The sequence below is a fragment of the Prunus mume genome, linkage group LG2 (assembly GCF_029339155.1).
Source record: "Prunus mume cultivar Tortuosa linkage group LG2, ASM2933915v1, whole genome shotgun sequence".
In the NCBI taxonomy this organism is placed as follows: Eukaryota; Viridiplantae; Streptophyta; class Magnoliopsida; order Rosales; family Rosaceae; genus Prunus; species Prunus mume.
Genome location: NC_142699.1, coordinates 8,801,629 through 8,820,616, shown reverse-complemented (window position 1 = coordinate 8,820,616; position 18,988 = coordinate 8,801,629). Strand labels below are relative to the sequence as shown.

At 36.4% G+C, this 18,988-nt stretch overlaps 3 protein-coding genes and 1 long non-coding RNA gene across 5 annotated transcripts; 1 reads left to right on the top strand and 3 right to left on the bottom strand.

Annotated features, from left to right (window-relative positions):
* Positions 1-720: 720 nt before the first annotated feature.
* LOC107880554 (uncharacterized) lies at positions 721-1,048 on the bottom strand. The gene is made up of 2 exons (XR_001677441.2): positions 908-1,048; positions 721-775 (listed from the first exon to the last, which is right to left on the bottom strand). It is a non-coding gene; the product is annotated as an uncharacterized LOC107880554 (long non-coding RNA).
* A 386-nt stretch (positions 1,049-1,434) lies between these two features.
* On the bottom strand, positions 1,435-5,248 carry LOC103320063 (uncharacterized). Its single transcript, XM_089046662.1, has 4 exons — positions 5,079-5,248; positions 4,216-4,640; positions 3,294-4,031; positions 1,435-2,258 (listed from the first exon to the last, which is right to left on the bottom strand). The coding sequence occupies exons 2-4, from the start codon at positions 4,615-4,617 to the stop codon at positions 2,211-2,213; spliced, it is 1,188 nt and encodes a 395-aa protein (XP_088902788.1). The 5' UTR covers positions 4,618-4,640; positions 5,079-5,248; the 3' UTR covers positions 1,435-2,210.
* A 1,035-nt stretch (positions 5,249-6,283) lies between these two features.
* Positions 6,284-9,462, bottom strand: DNMT2 (DNA methyltransferase-2). The gene is made up of 10 exons (XM_089047001.1): positions 9,308-9,462; positions 9,104-9,214; positions 8,574-8,667; positions 8,377-8,495; positions 8,170-8,292; positions 7,717-8,059; positions 7,293-7,387; positions 6,965-7,030; positions 6,800-6,864; positions 6,284-6,616 (listed from the first exon to the last, which is right to left on the bottom strand). The coding sequence occupies exons 1-10, from the start codon at positions 9,380-9,382 to the stop codon at positions 6,538-6,540; spliced, it is 1,170 nt and encodes a 389-aa protein (XP_088903127.1). The 5' UTR covers positions 9,383-9,462; the 3' UTR covers positions 6,284-6,537.
* Positions 9,463-10,985: 1,523 nt separating this feature from the next.
* LOC103320064 (Cyclophilin-like peptidyl-prolyl cis-trans isomerase family protein) lies at positions 10,986-18,655 on the top strand. 2 transcript variants are annotated; one of them, XM_008221677.2, is made up of 14 exons: positions 10,986-11,119; positions 11,804-11,948; positions 12,106-12,160; positions 12,413-12,501; positions 12,780-12,804; positions 13,997-14,035; positions 14,396-14,513; positions 14,691-14,818; positions 14,977-15,346; positions 15,760-15,881; positions 16,331-16,538; positions 16,628-17,521; positions 17,636-17,707; positions 18,006-18,655. In XM_008221677.2, the coding sequence occupies exons 2-14, from the start codon at positions 11,871-11,873 to the stop codon at positions 18,337-18,339; spliced, it is 2,532 nt and encodes an 843-aa protein (XP_008219899.2). In that variant the 5' UTR covers positions 10,986-11,119; positions 11,804-11,870; the 3' UTR covers positions 18,340-18,655. The 2 variants fall into 2 exon arrangements, with proteins under 2 accessions (XP_008219899.2, XP_016647750.2); XM_016792264.2 differs by lacking the exons at positions 10,986-11,119; positions 11,804-11,948; positions 12,106-12,160; positions 12,413-12,501; positions 12,780-12,804 and adding an exon at positions 13,612-13,717.
* Positions 18,656-18,988: the final 333 nt, after the last annotated feature.

The window sequence follows — 18,988 nt, the reverse complement described above, 5'->3', positions numbered from 1 at the left end:
AATTGGGTTAAAGATGACTCGAAAATGATTGATAATCTTTTCGGTCAAAAACATGAATAAAACTACCGTCTGTTATTTCTTTTTCATTCGGCAATTGAAATTCAAACTCACCTATGTTTGTTATCTCTTTGCCCCTTTCATCGTTTTGGCCATACAAAGTCTTGGTTTAATAAAAAAAAGAAAATTATTCAATCAACCGTTAAAAAAATGTCAAAATTTAATGAGCACGGCATGTTACGATGTTATAAATCTGACCGCAGATTGGAATGAATCCACGGTCCAAATTATGTCAATATAGAATACGCAAAAATTTGTATGCTATTTGAAACTTTTGTATATACTAATTTCAAACAAATGGATAACATTAATGATCGTATTTCCAATAAACAATTGCAAGCTCTCATTATCCAAATAAAAAATATATATTGCTCAACACATTGACTCATATATCTCACAATTCAATATTACAAGAAGAATGAGACAGAAAAGGACTGAAGATCTACAACAGCATTTTTCTAGTCTGAACTCTAACAACCATTCCAGAGCAATTTCCAAAAGGAAGACCTGGTGTCGAAGATACCGTGTTCATGGATATCACTGCAAGAGAAAGTTAAACTGGCCTTCCTTGAGAATTCCTTGAAGAATCCAAAATTTCTAATGCTAAAAGGAAGATCTAGTCCATTTAAAAGAATCTACACAGTAGATTGTTGCATTAAATAGTATCCCAAGTGAAACTTTTGTCAGCCTCCTCTGTCATTACTCAATCCGTAAACATCTGCCAAAATACCAATGTGGTACACAAAGCATGTATGTACAAACCAATCCTTAAAAATTGAGCTTTATACAACATTATTTTGTTAACTTCGCTGAGGATTGAGAATTACATTCAAAGAATTGTTGTACATACCTTGTCAAAAAATTATATTATGTAGGGCAAATACTTAGCCAATTTGAACTGATCCTTTTGTCTGAGCTGCAAAGCCTGCAATCACTTTGGCCACACCAGTGTTTGTCAATTGACAGGCTTTTTTGCCACGGAGCACTGTTGACCTTATCCAGTCTATTTATCATCAACTAATAACATATGAAATTCCTTGACAATTTCCAAACAATTCATTGATGAGATAACTACAAATTGCTTTATTCCTTGAACAGTACATAGTGCTACTAGTTCTATTCAATTCACCAGGATACTTATATAATGAGATAACTACAAATTGTTTTAATCACTCACACAAATCCTAAATCAATTGTAAAGTTCATAGTCACAGTAGTTTACATGCGTCCTGTGTTAGACATCACAAAGTAGTTTGGATAACTTACCTTCCACAACCATATCTCCATGTTATCAACAGGGAAAAAAGGTTCTACTTACAAATGTAAGACTTCGAATGTATTGCATTTAGAGATTTCTCTACTTTCTTTGTACAATGATTTGTTTATTTATTTTTCCTTTGACTTCTCTCTAGTTATGCAAATTACCTCTCGCAGCCAACGGTCCACTTTTATTGTTTTCACTTTCAAATGTGATAATTTCAAAGATCAGAAACTTAAATTAAGTCTTCCAGATTATTGTTTTAAATAAAAGAACATTATACCATTGGCGTACATAAATCAAACATAAACACAAACAACTATAAATGGTCCAGTTTTGAAGTCCAAACTGTAGCTTAATGTAACAAATGCATGCCAAATAGTTTGTATGAACTTTAAAGCCATTTAAATTCAAGTAATGCACAAGGTACTCACGGATAAAGAGTCTCAAATAAACAGATGGTACGGATCATATAAACACTACAATTTTCTATAAGATCAAAGAAGATACCGGAAACTTCGATTTTCTGGGCTTTCTGAATTAAAATAATACAAGGAAATGGTCTTAATTTGCATAAGTTATAATCTAAAGAATATAATACCTAATATATTATAGAAGTATTTAAAAAAAATGCAAAGTTAATAGACAATAAAGAGATATATCATCAGCAAAGAATTAGGTAAACTGCATCAAGCAAACTGGGAACCTTTTCAAAAGTTCACGTTCTGCTTTGGTAGAAGATGTGTCCACAATTCCCAGCAGACCCAAAATGAATCACATCAAAGAATCAGAGAAAATAATTGTACCATTTTCTGGCGGCATATTGTCATATACGAAGAAAATTCGAAATAAATAGTTCCATTGTATACGCCAAGATGACAAACCTCAGCATCATCTAAGCCTTTGGAAGCAAGGCAAGGCAAGCAAGGCTCCAACCTTGGCCCTGAAAGTGCAGGGATTCATCAATAAGATTCATGAGATGGTACTCTGTATGCATTCACATGTTAACAACGAAACCAAACTATTTTAATGTAAATCCAAAGATATGCTTATTGAAAAAGAGTGGGATGGAATTAAACAGAAATAGTAGTGAGAAGGCATAAGCACAATGGCATCTCAACAACTATGCTTCATATTCCATGTGTTATGCAGTAAAAAAAACCAACAAATCTTCCACGTACACATTGATACCATTTCAATCAACCAATCCTTAATAAAAGAACATAAAAATGGATCATTATGGATTAGCTGGCAGTACATGCATCAGTGGTAAGAATATGATGATCCTTATTCCCAGATCAGAAACTTGGTTTTTCATTTCACCCTATCGAAAATCTAGAGTTCAGACAGAGAAATCCTTAAAAATTAAGCAACACCATATGGCAACAAATGCTTATCCTGTCATTGCCTGATACAGAGCTAAACAAGTGTAACTGGGCTCCAAGAGACTAGATCCTGGATATGTGCAAGTTCTCTCTGGTTTAATACTCACTAAATACTGAAAAAAATGGTAAAATATATTACAACAGCTGAAAGGACAGCACCATGGTGAACCTGGAAATATTCACATCTTTAGAAGGTAAAGTGCATAGTTTTCTAAATACAAAATTTTCATACTTAGATCACTGCACATGGACAACTAAGATGAGCTCAAAAAATGTAACACCACATCCTCTGCTTCTTACAATGGAGAAAAAACTGGTGAAGAGACATTATTAAGAACAGATGAAAAGACAGCAGCATGGTGAACCTGGAAATATTCAATTCTCTATCAAATAAAGTACATAACTTCTTTAGTACAAATTTCTCATGTTTAATCAGTACAGATTGAACAATCAAGATAAGCACAACAAATCGTAACTATTTATCCTCTGATTCTTACAATGTACTAAAGGCAATAAACCCAAGTATTCAATATCCAAAAGATTAAAAGTTATCTAAGATGAAGGTTTGTTCCTGCAGAAATTAAGTTCCTTACTTCAATCAAATGCTCATCGTTTGAAATGTGCAGTGAAATACGGAGATTTGTCAATAACGCTTCTTGTTCCCAAGTTAAGGATCCAGAAGCATGCATTGCCACCAGAGTACTGTGATAAGCATTCAACTCTAACCTATGGATTCCTGCTGGTACATCCTCTTCCAGAGGAACGGAAAAATTTTCTTGCGCATCTCCACAAAAAGAATCTGCATCACTAGAAAGGGTATCTGAATCTTGACTAGTACCTGCTAAATTATGACTGGAAAACTTATTTGAATTGCTACTAATAACACTACAACTACCCACAGAGCATGCATCACTATCACAATCATCAAGTTCTGAACTTCTTTCAACAGAAAGAGAAATAGCACCATTTAACTCTTCCCTCTCCTTTTCAAAACATCCAGTTGTACGATTAATAAAGGAAGCCTGCACGTATTTTTCACCCAGATTTTCTCGCGGGTAAGCAACAGCATCTACCTTTTTGAGAAAGGAAGATGGGGACCCAGAAAAAATGTGTTGGCGCTCACACCCCTTCTCAATTGCTCTCCTCTTTCGTGAATATCCATCAATATAAAACGAGCAATATGGAGAAGCTCTCTTCAATGATCTCGATGAGACATTATGGGAATCCTGATAACTGATGATGTCCTGAGGAGGTAAACAATCATTCACAGCTGGTAGCCTTATTCTTGCATTCAATTGTGGGACTTGCGAGCTAATACGATTATCAGAACCCTGTCAAAAGGAATGAAAAAGAAAATTAGTAAGCAAACAGACAAGTTCCACAGAAAACAAAATTCAGACACTCAATGTTCCTCAATAGATACGAAATTTCAAAACAAAAATGATATCAATAATTTCAACTAGCACAAAAAATGATAAAATACAGAAAACCAAGATGAACCAGATAGAAGTTTACCTTTCCAATCACAACCCATTTGTCATCTTTCCAAAATTGGCGCACCCGGATCCTATGTTTGTGCACTCTAAACTCCTCAGAAGATCCAAGTAGCCTAGTCAAGTAATAATTTTCATCCAAAACCTTCAACACCTTAGCCATTTTCCAGAAACCAACATCGAACACCTCAGCAACATCACCAACTGCCAAAATCTCCACACTTTGAACAGGTGGAGGGCAAGGCCTAATATCCTTCCTTGGAACTCTCTCCACAACTGCTTGACTATCCTTACCAGGAGACCGATCATACTTAACACTGTAGGTGTGGCCATTACCTGAGATAATCTCAGCGCAACGCCATGCTACTGAAGGCACCTCCTTTTGGCTAAGTACCTCCACTTTATTCCCTTTCTTGAATCTCATGATGGCTATTAATATCACTAAACCTGTAACAAGAAATCAATCTTTGGATCAGAAACAGAGCCTAAGAGTTCCGGAAAATCAATAACAACAATATTATGATAAATCAACAGATACACATGTTAACTAAAAAATAGTGAACTTAGAAAGGGACAATCTCTTCGAGATGAAAGTGAAATAGTTTACAAAACCGTAGTATGTTAACTGACATCAAACAAAACAAAACAAAAAGAAAAGAAAAGACTCAATCTATAGCCCAGGGTATCAAACTGAACCAATATAATAAAAACCCCCAAATCTTTAATAAAAATTAGGACTTGGAGTTCTGAGGCACGCAAACAACACCAAATCCTTTGACGAGATAATCCAAACGTATCCAATTTTACATAAAAGTTAAAAAACAAAGCATTGAGAACGTAAATTCGAAACCCTAGAAATCAAAAATTGGAACAGATTTGACTAACCTTGATTGAGATTTTGCAGAATTCGATCACTGTTTGAAGAAATTTGTTCTCGATTCTTTGCGTTTCTGCTTCAATTAGAGGTTTCGAGTCTGTATGCTTGAGAATTGCGAGCTTTGAATTGGGAGGAAAATTGGAAAGTTAGGGTTCGCCCTTTGCCGGTTTGTGAGAATGAAAAAAAATATAAATTGTTTATGAATTTATATTTTGGTATTTGTTTTTCTTTTTGGCGTCGGTTTGAAGTTTACCTCAACCAGAACGCAGAGTGCGTAATGCGCATACCCTTGAGTTAACACCTAACTTTAGGAGATTTATTATTTTATTTATTATTTATTTCCTATCAGATTTAAATTTTTCTTCTTAAAATGTTAACTTTACTTCGACCAAAAAAAAAACTGTCAACTTTAAATGTAAAAAAGAAATCGTCCAAAGGTTTTCCTTTTTGTATAATAATAATTTCAAAGAACTTGGTGGACAAGTTTGTGATACAAATTATAAAGTAGCATTGCATTAGGAAAAGGAAAAAGAGACCGTATCCAACAAGGTTTTAATAAAGCATCTATTCTAAAAATTAAAATAAAGGATAAAAAAACTATAAATTTGATTTTAAAAATTAAAGTATAAATTTGTTTGAAATGAAGATCATGCATGTTTTTTGAAATGAAGGTTATGCATGCTTTTCATAATTAAAATTTAAAGTTGTAAAAAGAGTTTTATGTTTCAGTTATCAATTAGAGAGTGCTAGTGTAATTAGCAGGAAAAAAAGGTTTAAAAAAAAAATTTAAGTTGTCCATGTTCGAGTGTTTGGTGCAATAAACAAAACATTATAGAATTCTCACGCGCTTGAGAGACTGTTGGTAGCATTACTTTTATTTTCTTTCTCTATAACTAAAAACGACAACTAGGACATCCAGATTTAGTCATACAGATGATGAAAACAATTGAAAAAGGAAAAATTAGAAGTCCAAGATGACATTGACAACATTATAACCCATTCCAGCCAGCACATATGCTGCGTAATTAGATTCATAAAACACATGGTTCAAGTGAAAGGTCTTGTTGTCAATGATTTTAGGTGAAAAAGCAACTGCACATCTGCTATAAATTAATTTTGATAATTTGTTTAAAATCAATGGTTATGGTAGCACTTTTAGACGACTCCACTTTCTCTCTATCATTCTTTATCTTTTCATAGAATAACTTCCACATAGGGGGTGGGCATTTGTGCCCAAAAAAACGAATATCAATCATACTGAACAATGTAAGCATATCAGGTTACATGTTATAATCTCCTTTTGGTTACATTTTTAAAATGAAAGCATATCAAGTTACATGTTACAAGCAGCAGAGATATCAAATTCTGGCGAGAGAAGTTCAAGCTTCTTGGTTGATCTAAATAGTGATCTGAACGTAACGCTGTAGGTGAGATCTGCATCTGTTACATTGGAGTGTCTTTGAATAATCATGATGATTCGGAAAATAAATATTGCAGTAAAGGAGCAACCACTGCTATGCTCAAACTGTTCCCCAGCAATGCATAACTGCAACATAAAAGAAACGGACAACAAAGTACAAACATAAGCCGTGCTTAACAACCACTGTTATGCTTAACTGTAGTATGCCAATTGACATGCCGAATAAATTTCATCAAATAAAAGGCACAGTAATGTTCATTTTCTACTAATACACATGAAGCTGAAGCTTTAGATAAAATAATGACATACCGTTGCCGAAGGCTTATTTGCTGTGGAAACTGAAAATCTTCTGGGATAGAATGCAAATTAGCAACCTAAGTCGGTTAAAGAAAAATTATAAATTAACAGATTAAAAACATGAAACCAAGAATAGAGGGGAAAACTAAAGAAGCTACGTAAAAGAAATCAGCATACCTCCCTAGGAGTAAAGTATCTAAGGCACTGCTCCTTCAGTGAAGATGCTTTATCCTCGTTATTTGGCTGCATATAAATCACAATTTTGTAAATGTCATTCAGCAAAAAATTCAATGGATATTGATTCATGGTATGACCAGGAATTGAACTGTGGAGCACAAGAACTTGAGATGGTGGTCCAATCTAATAAGTGCACCTGAGTACTTAAGTATCAACAATCTAACATGTGATTTATACTAATCAAATGTGTCATCTTTGTATATTTGACTCAAAATCCCAATTTCAGGTAGTGAATGTAACTTTTTTCATGTCTAAATTGATACTTTACCTGCAGAGTTGCTAAAAGGGAGCCTGTACCCTTCACATATCGATAATAACTTTTTGTAAAACAACAGCATCGCTTTGAATCAGGATAGACAATATCTGAGTTGTGTTAAGGATCCTTTGTGAGGGAGAGAGAGAGAGAGAGAGAGAGAGAGAGTTATTCGATAAAAATAGCATAAATGATGGTGTAAGACAAGGATCCTTCTTTTTTCTTCCTTAAATTATAGCAGAACAGGACTTATTTTCTGTCTAACTTTTGTACTGTAGGAGGAATAGGACATTTTCCCCATTGCGTAAGCATCCATTTTCAATAACATTTCGGCGTTTCCACTCTTAGGGAGTTTCCGTGGATTCCAGACCTAGGATATTTCTGTTAAGAATTTATATTTACAATCAATAATGGACAGTAATAAAAGAAAAAAGGATACCCATGGCACTTCCCCACCTCTCTATCAAGCTCAATGGAACAGAGTACTGATCTAGGCCACCGCTACAATATTCATTCCCTTCATCCAAAACTTCATCACTATCTGTAGAAACAGTAGGGGTGTCCACAAAATTGGACTCTGATTGGTCACTGCAATTCTTGAATTCAAGGAAGCTTTCTATAGGCTCACAAGATTCAAGCAACCTATCCCAGTTCTCTTGTGGTTCATCAAGTTCACAGAACACTGTCTCCTCAGTATTTGTATGCCTAAATAATGGCCCTGGGGACTGAAGAAGCTGATTATTGAAAAATTGACTCTGAAAGGTTGAAGGTTTCCTCTTTGCCTGCAGGATAAATGAATATATATTTATAGATTAAAACTCTTGGAAAGAAGAAGAGCACAACAGATCCCAGATTTTCTGAATGACTAGGAACCAGAGAGAGAGGAGACTACCAGGCAAAAATAGCGTGGCCTGGAATATGGCACACCAAACTGTAATGGACTTAATATGAACTCCTGCGTAATAAAATTAGTTCTTCCCAATATCTCTATCATTTTCGTATGCGTATCAGATGTCTGCAACCAGGAAAAAAAAAGGAAATCAATAAAAACAAATCAATAGTTTTACCTATAATTAAGCTTAAACTTCCAGGAATAGACCTCAAATCCAACAACATTTTCCACAAATAACATTATTGGAGGTTGCGAAGTGTGTGGTATCAACTCAAGAATGTTGAGAAATGAAAAAGCCCGAGCATCACCAGATTGCTTTTGGAGACCTATCCATAAGTAGCTAGTGAAAATCTATGCAAATTAATGTCATATATCAGTAAATGGGACAATGATGATAAACTAACCTTGTCGTGTGTAAGGTTGACAAGGAGGAGAAAGAAGCCATGCATCCGCTCCATACCTGTCGAGATCGGCAGCAGTAAGGCTCTGGATATTACCCTACACGAACACAAATATTAATTAATTTATTTTTTTGGTACAAGGTGAATTCAGGTAGTTCTACTAAATACCCTGTCTGAGAAGCTGAAAATCCAAACATCAATAATGGGAAGGCAAAAGCAGCTTTGAACCCCAATATTGGACGCATGACTACAGGTAGTCACTAGTCAGGACATTTTTGAACAAATGGTTTAAATCCAAACGGACCCAATATAGAGCAAGTTGGAAGACAAAGGCCAAAAACCTCAAAAACTCCAAACTTTGAGCATCTAAGAGAATAAATGCAAGATATATAAATTGGGTAACCATAAATATACAAACTTTTGATCCTTCAGTGGTCAAACAAACAACACAAACTTTTACTTACATCTATATACTGTATAATAAAACAGCTTCAATTTGGACTCAAAAATTGAACTGCAAAAGAGGAAAGAACCTGATAGGGACGGTGGCCGAAATTGTGCTGGTAAACATCGTTAGCTGTGTCGTTGATGTCGAATGCTTCCACAACTTTGGCATTCACTCCAGCCTTCATCAGCGAGTACCTCTAACAATCACAAAGATACAAACTTGAGCAAATCGTTAAAGACTTCAAAAGTGGAAGCAAAATGGGTTTGGGGTATGTGGTTTTGCTAATTACCATGCCACCAATACCGCTGTAGAACTCGAGGACCCTCCATGGCTCGTCTCCCTGCTTGCCTAAACCCTTTTCCATTGCCTCCTTGACTGGTTGTGTTGAGCGACCTGTTGATCGTTATAAGCTTTCGAACACAAACGACATGCCGTTCGTTCTCATTTTTCAAGGTCGATTTTTTAACCATCTTTTTAAACATCACTTTTCAATTTTAGATCTCAACTCTGAAAAATAAGTGGATTTTTTTTCCACCAACATCTTTAAATGGAATTCTCATTTGACTAATTCATGCTCCCAACTCATTAGACTATTTGTTTAGCTTAATTATAAGATTGTGGATATCTAACAAGAAAGGATTTTAGAGTAATCCTTCACTCATGTCATTGTAAGAGTCTTAATATTGTCTACCCTCTCCCTTAAAAGAAAAAAAAAATCTCAATTTAAATGATAATGAGATAATGATTTTATTGATTAAGAAAACACTAAAAGGTAGAGTGATTCAACATTTCGAACAATAAAAGTGTTCTTTATTTTAATATAAGTGATAGTCTAAATTACAAGATGAGAGAGTTTTCTCACACACAGACTACTAATGTGTCATAAGGTTCGAACCTAAAACTACTAGTTTGCAAGTCAATGTCATTTCCACCCGACTAAACCAAATTGGCTCAAACAACAAAAATGTATAACAAAAGTATGCGTATTAAAAGATGAGTTAACATAGTTGATTATAATTTCAAAGTATTGAAATGTGATGGATTTCAAATTATTCATTGATTATGTAACTTGTTAAGCTTTCATACTTTGACACACTTGTGACATCCATTCTTATAGTTCACATTTGGAGCATAAAGAATTTGTTATATATTTTAACAAGATTGGTTTTATCATAAATTGCAATTATTTATTGCCAATAAGGTTTAGCTCAATGGTCTTATTTTTGAACTCTTATGACATCTTGACAGTGTGTGTGAGAGAAAACTCTTCCCGCTTATATATATATATATATATATATATAAACACACTTCAAGGCGACACTTGATAAATTATGTTATTTAAACCCCTAATAGATACAAAGACTAGCATATGGGCCTGTTTGGGAGTGCTTTTGGAAGGGTAAAAAGCAATTTCTAATAACTAAAAGAGCTTTTGACAGCGTTTGACATAAAAGTTTAGAAGTGCTTCAGGTCATAGAAGAGCTTCCTGAGAAGACTGCTATGTGCTTCTTCAGAAGCACTCCTCAGTGCTTTTCCACGAAGCACTTTAATTTTGTATGAAAATTCTAAATTTTTATAATAAAAGAGTTTTTGTTAGAAGCACATATGAGCATAAGTACTTCCTAGAGAAGCAGTCCCAAACGAGCCCGTACTCTTTTAAGTATTTTAATTAAAAGCGAGCAATTTATAGTTTAAGTAGTCAAGAGCATTCATTATGCCGCACATGAATTCTTAGTTCTCCATCTTTCAATATCGATTATATAAAAAATGTATTTTCATTAAGAACTTATGGGTGATAAAGTAAAAATAGACAGAAAAAAAACAACGCATAGAAATTCATGAAGAAATATGCAATGCAATATGCAAATGTTTCCCTCATAAATGGAAAATAACATTTTTAAAAGGAAAAATGAAAAGGGACAACCCAGGCGCGAAGGACAATATTGTCCAGATTCCACTGACAAGAACAGGGACAGTCTAGTAATTTCCCTCCCAGCAGAAGCAGCTAGGCCCCTTATATATGTTGCGGCACTTAGGTATTTTTCGACAGACCTCACTCTCTCATCTCGTCGTCACTTTTCTGTGGCTCAGCGTCTCTCAGGTGAACTCTCTAGGGTTTCATTGCTTCTTTTTCCGGTTATAACAGTTCATTTTCCCTCTATTTAGTCGTGTAAATCTAATGTTTACGTACATACAAATATATCGTAGTTATTTTTATTTTATTTTAAATTTTCTTTAATTTATTGCTGTGGTTGTGAATTCGTAGTTGTAAATTTCGCTGAGAAATAAAGCAAAATATGTGTTTAGTTTAGCCTGATGCTGTAAATATAAAATTTTACGCATGCATTTGTTTTTAGGGTTTGTGGGAAATTAGCTAGGGTTTAAGGTTTCGGAGCTTGATTTGGTATTTGGACAGTGTGTGGGTGTGTGGGTGAGGAAAACTGTGTTAGTGATGTGTTTGATTAAGGATTACCTTGACATTTTTTGATCTGATTCGCTTATTAAGCGCTTCTACTAGATCCATGACAATATTTAATCTAATTATTCCTGGTGTTAAACTTAATGGATGTCTGCATGTTTAGATTCTTACTGGTGTTAAGTGGTTTTAGTCGTGGATTACGCCTGGAACTGTGACAATTTCTATGTCCAGTTTGGTCCTTTTTTCTGACACCTTGAGTTCCAATTTACATGGAGAACATAGCATATTGTGCTGGGGTAATTGAGTAATAGTTCAATTTTTAGTTTTTATTTGTCAGTTTACTAATGACTTTGGTGATGACCTCAGTGATGTACGATTACTTCATTATATCAGTGGTTATATCAGCTTGAGTTTCATTTCTGGAAGACAAAAAATGACAAAGAAGAAGAACCCCTTGGTTTTTATGGATGTGTCCGTCGATGGCGATCCTGTCGAACGAATGGTTTTTGAGGTACTGTTTGTGAACTAAAATAACTACTGGATATATCTTCTTTCAGCATCATGAATGATGTGGTTCTTGCTGTTTGTCTCCTGCTCCTGCTATGTGACTATCCTTGCATTTCCTTTTGAGTTTGACCTTTAATATTTCCTTGGCAATTGTTTTGCAGCTTTTCTCTGATGTTGCTCCCAGAACTGCGGAAAATTTCCGTGCTCTCTGTACAGGTAGTATATGCTGTAACTTTCATTTAGCTCGTGTAATGACATATTCGTCTCTGATAACCAACTTGTGTTGTGCCCACGAATTCCTATATGGACATGAACACTCACCTAATCACTTTCTTGTAATGATTGTAAGATTTCACTTTTTTTTCCTCTTTGTGGCCGGTGGAGGTAGTCAGTTTCACGGAGTATTGTATCAGACTATAACCAGAAGGCTTGGTTTTCTGATATCTTATTGTTTTGTTGAATACTCAGGGGAAAAGGGAATCGGTCCAAAAAGTGGAAGACCATTGCACTACAAAGGGTCTTTTTTCCATCGCATTATAAAAGGTTATATAGCACAGGTATGCCTCCTTGCCTTACTTTTAGATTTGTCTTCATAGAGGGTTTTCTGGTTGAGCATGCCTTAGCAGTGTTTTGTCTTTTAGTCAGTTACCCTTGTTTATTCTGTAGGATACAGGGCTGATGGTCACGACTGCTTTTCTTGTGATATAGTTTTAAGGTTGTATTTACTAAGTTGTGTATCCTCAAAATTTTACTAAGCTTTGTCATGCTCAAACCAGTTCTGCATTCTCTTTTCCTTTTTACCTAGAGGGATTAATGACTCTTGTTTATTTTGCAGGGTGGCGATTTTATCAAAAGAGATGGTATGTATTATGTTTTCTTATTTCTCTGCAGTCATTATGTTTAACGTCCCATTTCTTCCATCATCTTGCATATTAAACCTAGACCAAAATCATGTTTCACATTGTCTGACTCTTAAATCATTCAATTAGATTTTCCTTTTCTTTAAGCAAAGGGTTTGATTAGATTACCAGTTCTTTGGAAATGCAATGAGTAGAAAATAGAGAACTGTTGATGAATATAGGTTTAAGTTAACAAATACTGATTTTCAAGAAATTCTATAAGAAATAAAGGGTTGATTACAGTCGGGTAAAACTTATTTTCATGCAATGATAGTAGATGAAAGAGCATACTATTTATCTGAAATGATGCTTATAATAGTGTTTGAAAAGTACAATTACCAAAAGAAGATGGCAGATTGCAGTCTGTTTTAGATGAATGCTGTTAAATGGTAAATATAATTTCATTTAGGCTTTCGCGTTGTGATTTGAACACCAATATTCATGGCTGATAATTATATTGATGTTTGTTGAGTAGGAAATTGATTGGAAAGTACCAATGCTGTTTTATGCATCTTGGGGTTCTGAGTTGACAAAAGGCGTTGACTTTGTTATAATAATTGAAGATCAAGTTCTGATTGTGTCTATTAGGTCTTAAGTTTACTTCTTTCTCGTTAGTGGTAAAAGACTACGGCTCTGTTATGTTTGTGCAAATACCGTTTATCTTATTTTCCCGAACTTTTGCTTTAGGGTTTAATTCATAAATCCATGTTGGTTGAAACTATGATGGTTTTGGAAAATCAGGAGGGTCTTGCTTGAGCTAAAAATGAAGTGGTATAGAACTAGGTGGGAAGGAGATATCCAGAATAGCCTGTAACACAATCGTTTCCAACCATGATTCCCAAGGTCCCTAGATTGGGATAGGGATCAATCCCTGGTGAGCTGACCTAGAAGCATAAATTGGATCTTGGGCTGTATAGCAATATGAGTTGTGATATCTTCATTGCTTTAAATCTATTGTTGTAAAATTTTTTCTGTAAATCAACTTTTTATTTTATTTTTTATGAGCAAAAGTTCAGTACATGAAAACTACCAAAGACAACATTATTTTGGAAATGCTGCTCATTTTATGCATTTAAGCCTAATGATGCCAAGGGTTGTTTGAGGTCCTCCTCAACATGACTTGAGTTTTACGTCTTTTATGTTTGTTCTGCAGGTACAGCTGGTGAAAGCATTTACGGTGAGAAGTTTCCAGGTAACAGTGTGACCATAGCATTTTCTTCACTCTCTCTATTTCTTCAATCTTTCTATAAGCCCAAATATATACACGTGTATATCAATACACTATGTTGACTTCACTCTTTGGTGTCTAAATATGTAGCCATTTTGCTGCCCGGTTAGTTTGGTAGTATTGAGTACTTATGATTGTGCTAGTCACAAGCTTGTTTTAGTAGGGATTGTATTCATTGCTAAAGAAAATGGTTGTTTATGAATGTGCCTAGTTCTTTCTGTTAGTATGTGTTTGTTTTGTTGTTTAGTTAAGTAATAGTTCAACATTATTTATTTTGGGAATGTTCCTGAGTAGTACTAAATATTAGTTGACATTTTACTTCAGATGAGTCGCCTGTGCTAAAACACTCTGGACCTGGCATTCTATCTATGCCTGTTGCTGTTCGTGACTCTTTAGGTTCTCATTTCATTATCACCTTTGCGGCTAACCACAATCTTGACAGGTATGCTTTTTTGTTTGTATGTTAAATTTTTTTGTAAATAATTCGTACTGTTCCCTGTTTAGTCTGTAGTCTCATAATTGGTGGTAATTTCTGATTTCCTCAGTCAGTTCAATAGCTTGATCAGATGTTTTGGTTTCTTCAGTCTAATCACAGTTGTATTTGTGTATCACTTTTCAGAAAGCATATAGTTTTTGGGAAGCTTGTTCAGGGGCATGAAGTCTTGAAAAAGATTGAAAATGCGGGTGATGAAGATGGGAATCCAACTGTATTAGTTAAAGTCATCAATTGTGGTGAACATAATGAAGGTAATGATTATGGAAGAACTAGTTTTGAGTATCTTACCTAATTTCTGAGCAATATGAAATAGTATTGGTATCTAAGGGCTATAAAAAGCCTGAGTTTTTCTGTAGTACCATACTTTTTAATATCCTTAATTGTTTTATTTGAATGTTTGTATGTGCAGACAAAAAGAAAATAAGTAAAGTGAAAGTGGGAAAGGATGCTTCTTCAGATGCTAATAGTCATGAAGTGAGGCGGAAGGGAAAGCACAAGAAATCTTCTAGAGATAGAAGGAAGAGGAGGAGAAGGAGATACGATTCAACATCTGAATCAGACAGTTCCTCTGATTCTGAATCGGAGTCATCCGAGCCAGATAGTGATTCTGATTCATATGTGTCCTCATCCACTGATGCTAGTTCTTCAAGTGATGACAGGCGTAAGAAAAGAAAGAGATCTTCTAAAAGAGACAAGCATAGACGTGGAAAAAGGCGGGATAAACGGCGTGACAGAAAGCGAAGGCGGCGGGATAAGAAATCTAAGACCAGATCAAGAAGGTTGTATGCTGAATATTTATTTATAATTCTAAAGTCCCTTTTCTGGTTCACCCATGACTGCTCAGACTTTTGTATAAACAATTTTTGTGCACTTACCACTTGAGCACTTGCTTATGTACAGCCACTGGTCCTTGTCCTGTGCTGTTAAAAGCGTTGTTACATTGGTTGATGTTGGCTGTGTATGTGTCTTAGTTGTTAGCAGTGGAAGAGAGAGCTGTGTCTTAATTTACATTTTTGGATCATTGGGAGGGAGTAGTTGAAGGTAGGGCAGTGTATAGTTAGTCATGTGGATTCATTTTTGTTGGGTGAAACAAAACCGTTATATATTATTTTTCTAAATAGGAACACCTCTTTGAAACATGGTACTTGTTTTATTAAGTCTACAATCTGATGTTTTTAATTATGTTCTTAAGGGCATCGGACGGTCTTACGGATACCGACAGTGAAATTGAAAGTGACAGTGACCATGAACATGAAGGCCTTGATGCCAAAAGGAAGGATCGAAAGTCTAAGAAGGACACTTCTGAAAAAGCTGGTACTTTAACTAATTTCATTTGCTTCCATTATGCATTCTTAAATTGTGGCACTTCCGTTATGATAATTATTGTTGCTGTGCTTTCAATAACAGTTTCTTGTGTTTTATTTTTCCAGAATATATTTGATTAAGCTGCCATCAGTTTTTTACCTTAAGATCCTACTTGTTCATTTCCTTAGGTTGGTACTTTGTTTCTTTTAATTAGGGGGCTGGGGGGGTGGTGTTTGGGTTGGACAAGTGAGCAACAATAAGCTGTTAGTGTTTGGGTTGTTGCGATACGGGTTTGGGGTTCACCATCTTATTAGTGAATGGGTCAAACCGATGCTTGAACTGTGATTTTTTTTATCATTTACCTAGCCCACCTGCATGGAGTACTCAAGACACTGTTTTTGCCTTCTCTTACTAATTGATTTGGGTCTTATATTCATGCTTTTCTGTAATTTCTGCAGTTGGAAACCAATCCCCCAATGCCCTGGAAGATGGTGCTGCGTCAATTCACCATAAAAAGAGGGAGGAAGCAGAAGTGCTTGAGAAAGAAGGTGCATCGCCCAAGGAGAATGGAGAGAAGCGGAGCAATGGCCATGGAGCAGGTGTTAAATATGACAAAAGTGCAGATAGGCAGCCTGACATAGTTGATGATCACCCAGGAAAATCTAGGTCTTCTTTCCATTCTTGTCACACCTCAGTTATTCTTTATGCTTACCGATTCTTCCAGATCTGGTATTTTATTAAAAGTTGATGAGCAGGAGCCGAAGCTTGAGTCCTAAGAGGGCCATGAGTAAGAGTATGAGTATTAGTCCCAGGAGGAGTCTGACTAAGAGCCCAAGCTTAAGTCCCAAACGGAGTGAAAGCAGGAGTTCAAGTGTTAGTAGAAGCCCTCCTCGGGCCCCTCAAAGGAGCAGGAGCATCAGCAGGAGTCCTGTTAGAAGTGATAGCAGTAGAAGCCCAGCCAGAGGTTTCAGCAGAAGTCCAGCCAGAGGTTTCAGCAGAAGTCCGGTTAGGGGCCGGAGGGTTAGGAGTCCAGTGAAAGCGCGGTCTCAAAGAATCATCAGGAGTCCTGTATCCCGCCCTAGACGAAGTGTAAGCAGGAGCCCACCAAGGAAAACATCGCATAAATCATTCAGCAGAAGCCCAGTAAAAGTTCCAAGAAGCATAAGCAGAAGTCCACCTAGAAAAGCACCACATAAATCAATTAGCAGAAGTCCTGTCAGAGCTTCAAGCATAAGCAGAAGTCCACCTAGAAAATCGTTGCTTAAATCAGTTAGCAGAAGCCCTGTAAGAGATTCAAGAAGCATAAGCAGAAGCCCAGTGAGATCTTCTCGAAGGAGTGCAAGCAGAAGCTCTGGTAGGGTTCCTTCTAGGAAAAGCACTAGCCGCAGTCCGTTCAGAGCCCCGACTGGGAATAACCGTCGTAGCTATTCAAGGAGCCCTAGCCCAGTAGTGCGCAGGGTAAGGTCACCTCCATCACCAGATCGGGGGAGGAGCTTGTCCAGAAGTGTTTCACCTGATGGGTCACCGAAGCGCATTAGAAGAGGGCGGGGTTTCAGTCAGCGATACTCTTATGCACGGAGGTACAGAACCCCTTCTTTATCTCCTGTGAGATCTTATCGTTATGGTGGTGGTCGAAGTGATCGTGACAGGTAATTGCAAGTCCCTGTAATTTTAGCAAAGCTCTTTTACCATATTATGTAGTGTGGATCATGTGGTGATTAAGTGTCTACCCTGTTTTTGTATATGGCCGTTTGTGTTTCTAGATATTCAAGTTACAGAAGGTCCAGGTACTCCCCAAGGCGTTATAGAAGTCCACCAAGAAGAACACCTCCTAGGTATGTGATCTTGCCTCTTATATGCTTCTGCTTTATCTACTGCGCTTGACTAGATTTTGACAATGAGGCTGCTTATGTTGAGTTGCGTGTTGTTAAAACTGTATAGAGTCGAGATCTTGTTTGGTGCTTTTACAAGATTAAAAAAATGACAAAATAGGCAAATGCATATGTGCAGTACAACTTCTTGGCAATTGGCCACAGAACTTTTTGATGCCATATACTTGTGTTTCTCCCTCATTGTTCTGTTTGTGGTGGATTATGCAACCTTTGACTGATTTCTTTTAACACTTATCTGCAGATACAGAAGCAGAAGAAGCAGAACTCCTGTATCACGCAGCCCCCGTTACCGCAGCCGACACTATAGTCGTAGCCGTAGCCCCATCAGGAGTCGTAGTCCCGTTCGGAGCCGTAGTCGGTCTCCAGTGGAGGTGGCTAGATCACGTGCCTCTCCTCGGGTTGAGAGGGGAAGATCTCCTTCTAGAAGCAGGAGCCCATCAGAATCAAGGTCCTCTCCAGACTCCAAGTCTCCAATTCGAACGGGGAAAGCCAGGTCTAGATCATCATCGTCGGGAAGCCCAGACGGAAAGAAGGGCCTGGTTTCTTATGGTGATGGTTCCCCGGACTCAAGTTGAAAGATAATATTGTAGTAGCAAAAGGGGTTGCTTTATCCCGCTTTGTCTGGAGCGCCTAGTGATTGGTAGTTTTTACCGGTGTTATCGACTGTAGCGTAGATTATCAATAATTGGCACGTTTAAGCATACATGTTGAGAAGTGAATATTATGTGGGTCAATATGAGGCATGCGAAATTGTTGGATGTGGTTTTGTTGTAGTAGATGGAATTTACCCATGAGAATTATGCAGCTTGCGCGAGATGTCATAATTCTATGTTTTTTTGTAATTCGAGATCATTTGATTTGATTTGATATAACATTCCAAGGTCTTTTACATGATGGCTGTTTCAGGTTTCGTTGTGGGTGTTTTACTTTCGACTGTTGTTGACTGGTCAATTTCACTAACCTGGGGTTTTCTGTCTGAACTCCCGAAAAAAATTGAACATTGTTCACAAATTTCCCCTACTTTGGAAAAGTGGAATTTGTCAAAATCAATGTCTAAAATGTTTGTATTGGGCAAATGACTTGTAGTTCCAAGGATCAAACTGGATGGAATTCCTTGTCGGCTTTCTGTAAAATACTCCGATATGATCAATTTTGTTTATGATTTTAGGGCATGTTTAGTGTTTCTAAAAAACTTACAAGTGCTTTTGGGTTACAAGCATGTTT

Coding starts and splice junctions, on each gene's coding strand:
- LOC103320063 (XM_089046662.1), bottom strand. CDS start 4,617: ATGAGATTCAAGAAAGGGAATAAAGTGGAGGTACTTAGCCAAAAGGAG. Junction 4,032..4,215: donor AATGGGTTGTGATTGGAAAG/GTAAACTTCTAT, acceptor TCCTTTTGACAG/GGTTCTGATAATCGTATTAG. Junction 2,259..3,293: donor ACGATGAGCATTTGATTGAA/GTAAGGAACTTA, acceptor CTGCACTTTCAG/GGCCAAGGTTGGAGCCTTGC.
- DNMT2 (XM_089047001.1), bottom strand. CDS start 9,382: ATGGAAAAGGGTTTAGGCAAGCAGGGAGACGAGCCATGGAGGGTCCTC. Junction 9,215..9,307: donor ACAGCGGTATTGGTGGCATG/GTAATTAGCAAA, acceptor TGTGATTGTTAG/AGGTACTCGCTGATGAAGGC. Junction 6,865..6,964: donor GATACTTTACTCCTAGGGAG/GTATGCTGATTT, acceptor TAACCGACTTAG/GTTGCTAATTTGCATTCTAT.
- LOC103320064 (XM_008221677.2), top strand. CDS start 11,871: ATGACAAAGAAGAAGAACCCCTTGGTTTTTATGGATGTGTCCGTCGAT. Junction 12,161..12,412: donor TTTCCGTGCTCTCTGTACAG/GTAGTATATGCT, acceptor TTGAATACTCAG/GGGAAAAGGGAATCGGTCCA. Junction 17,708..18,005: donor CCAAGAAGAACACCTCCTAG/GTATGTGATCTT, acceptor ACTTATCTGCAG/ATACAGAAGCAGAAGAAGCA.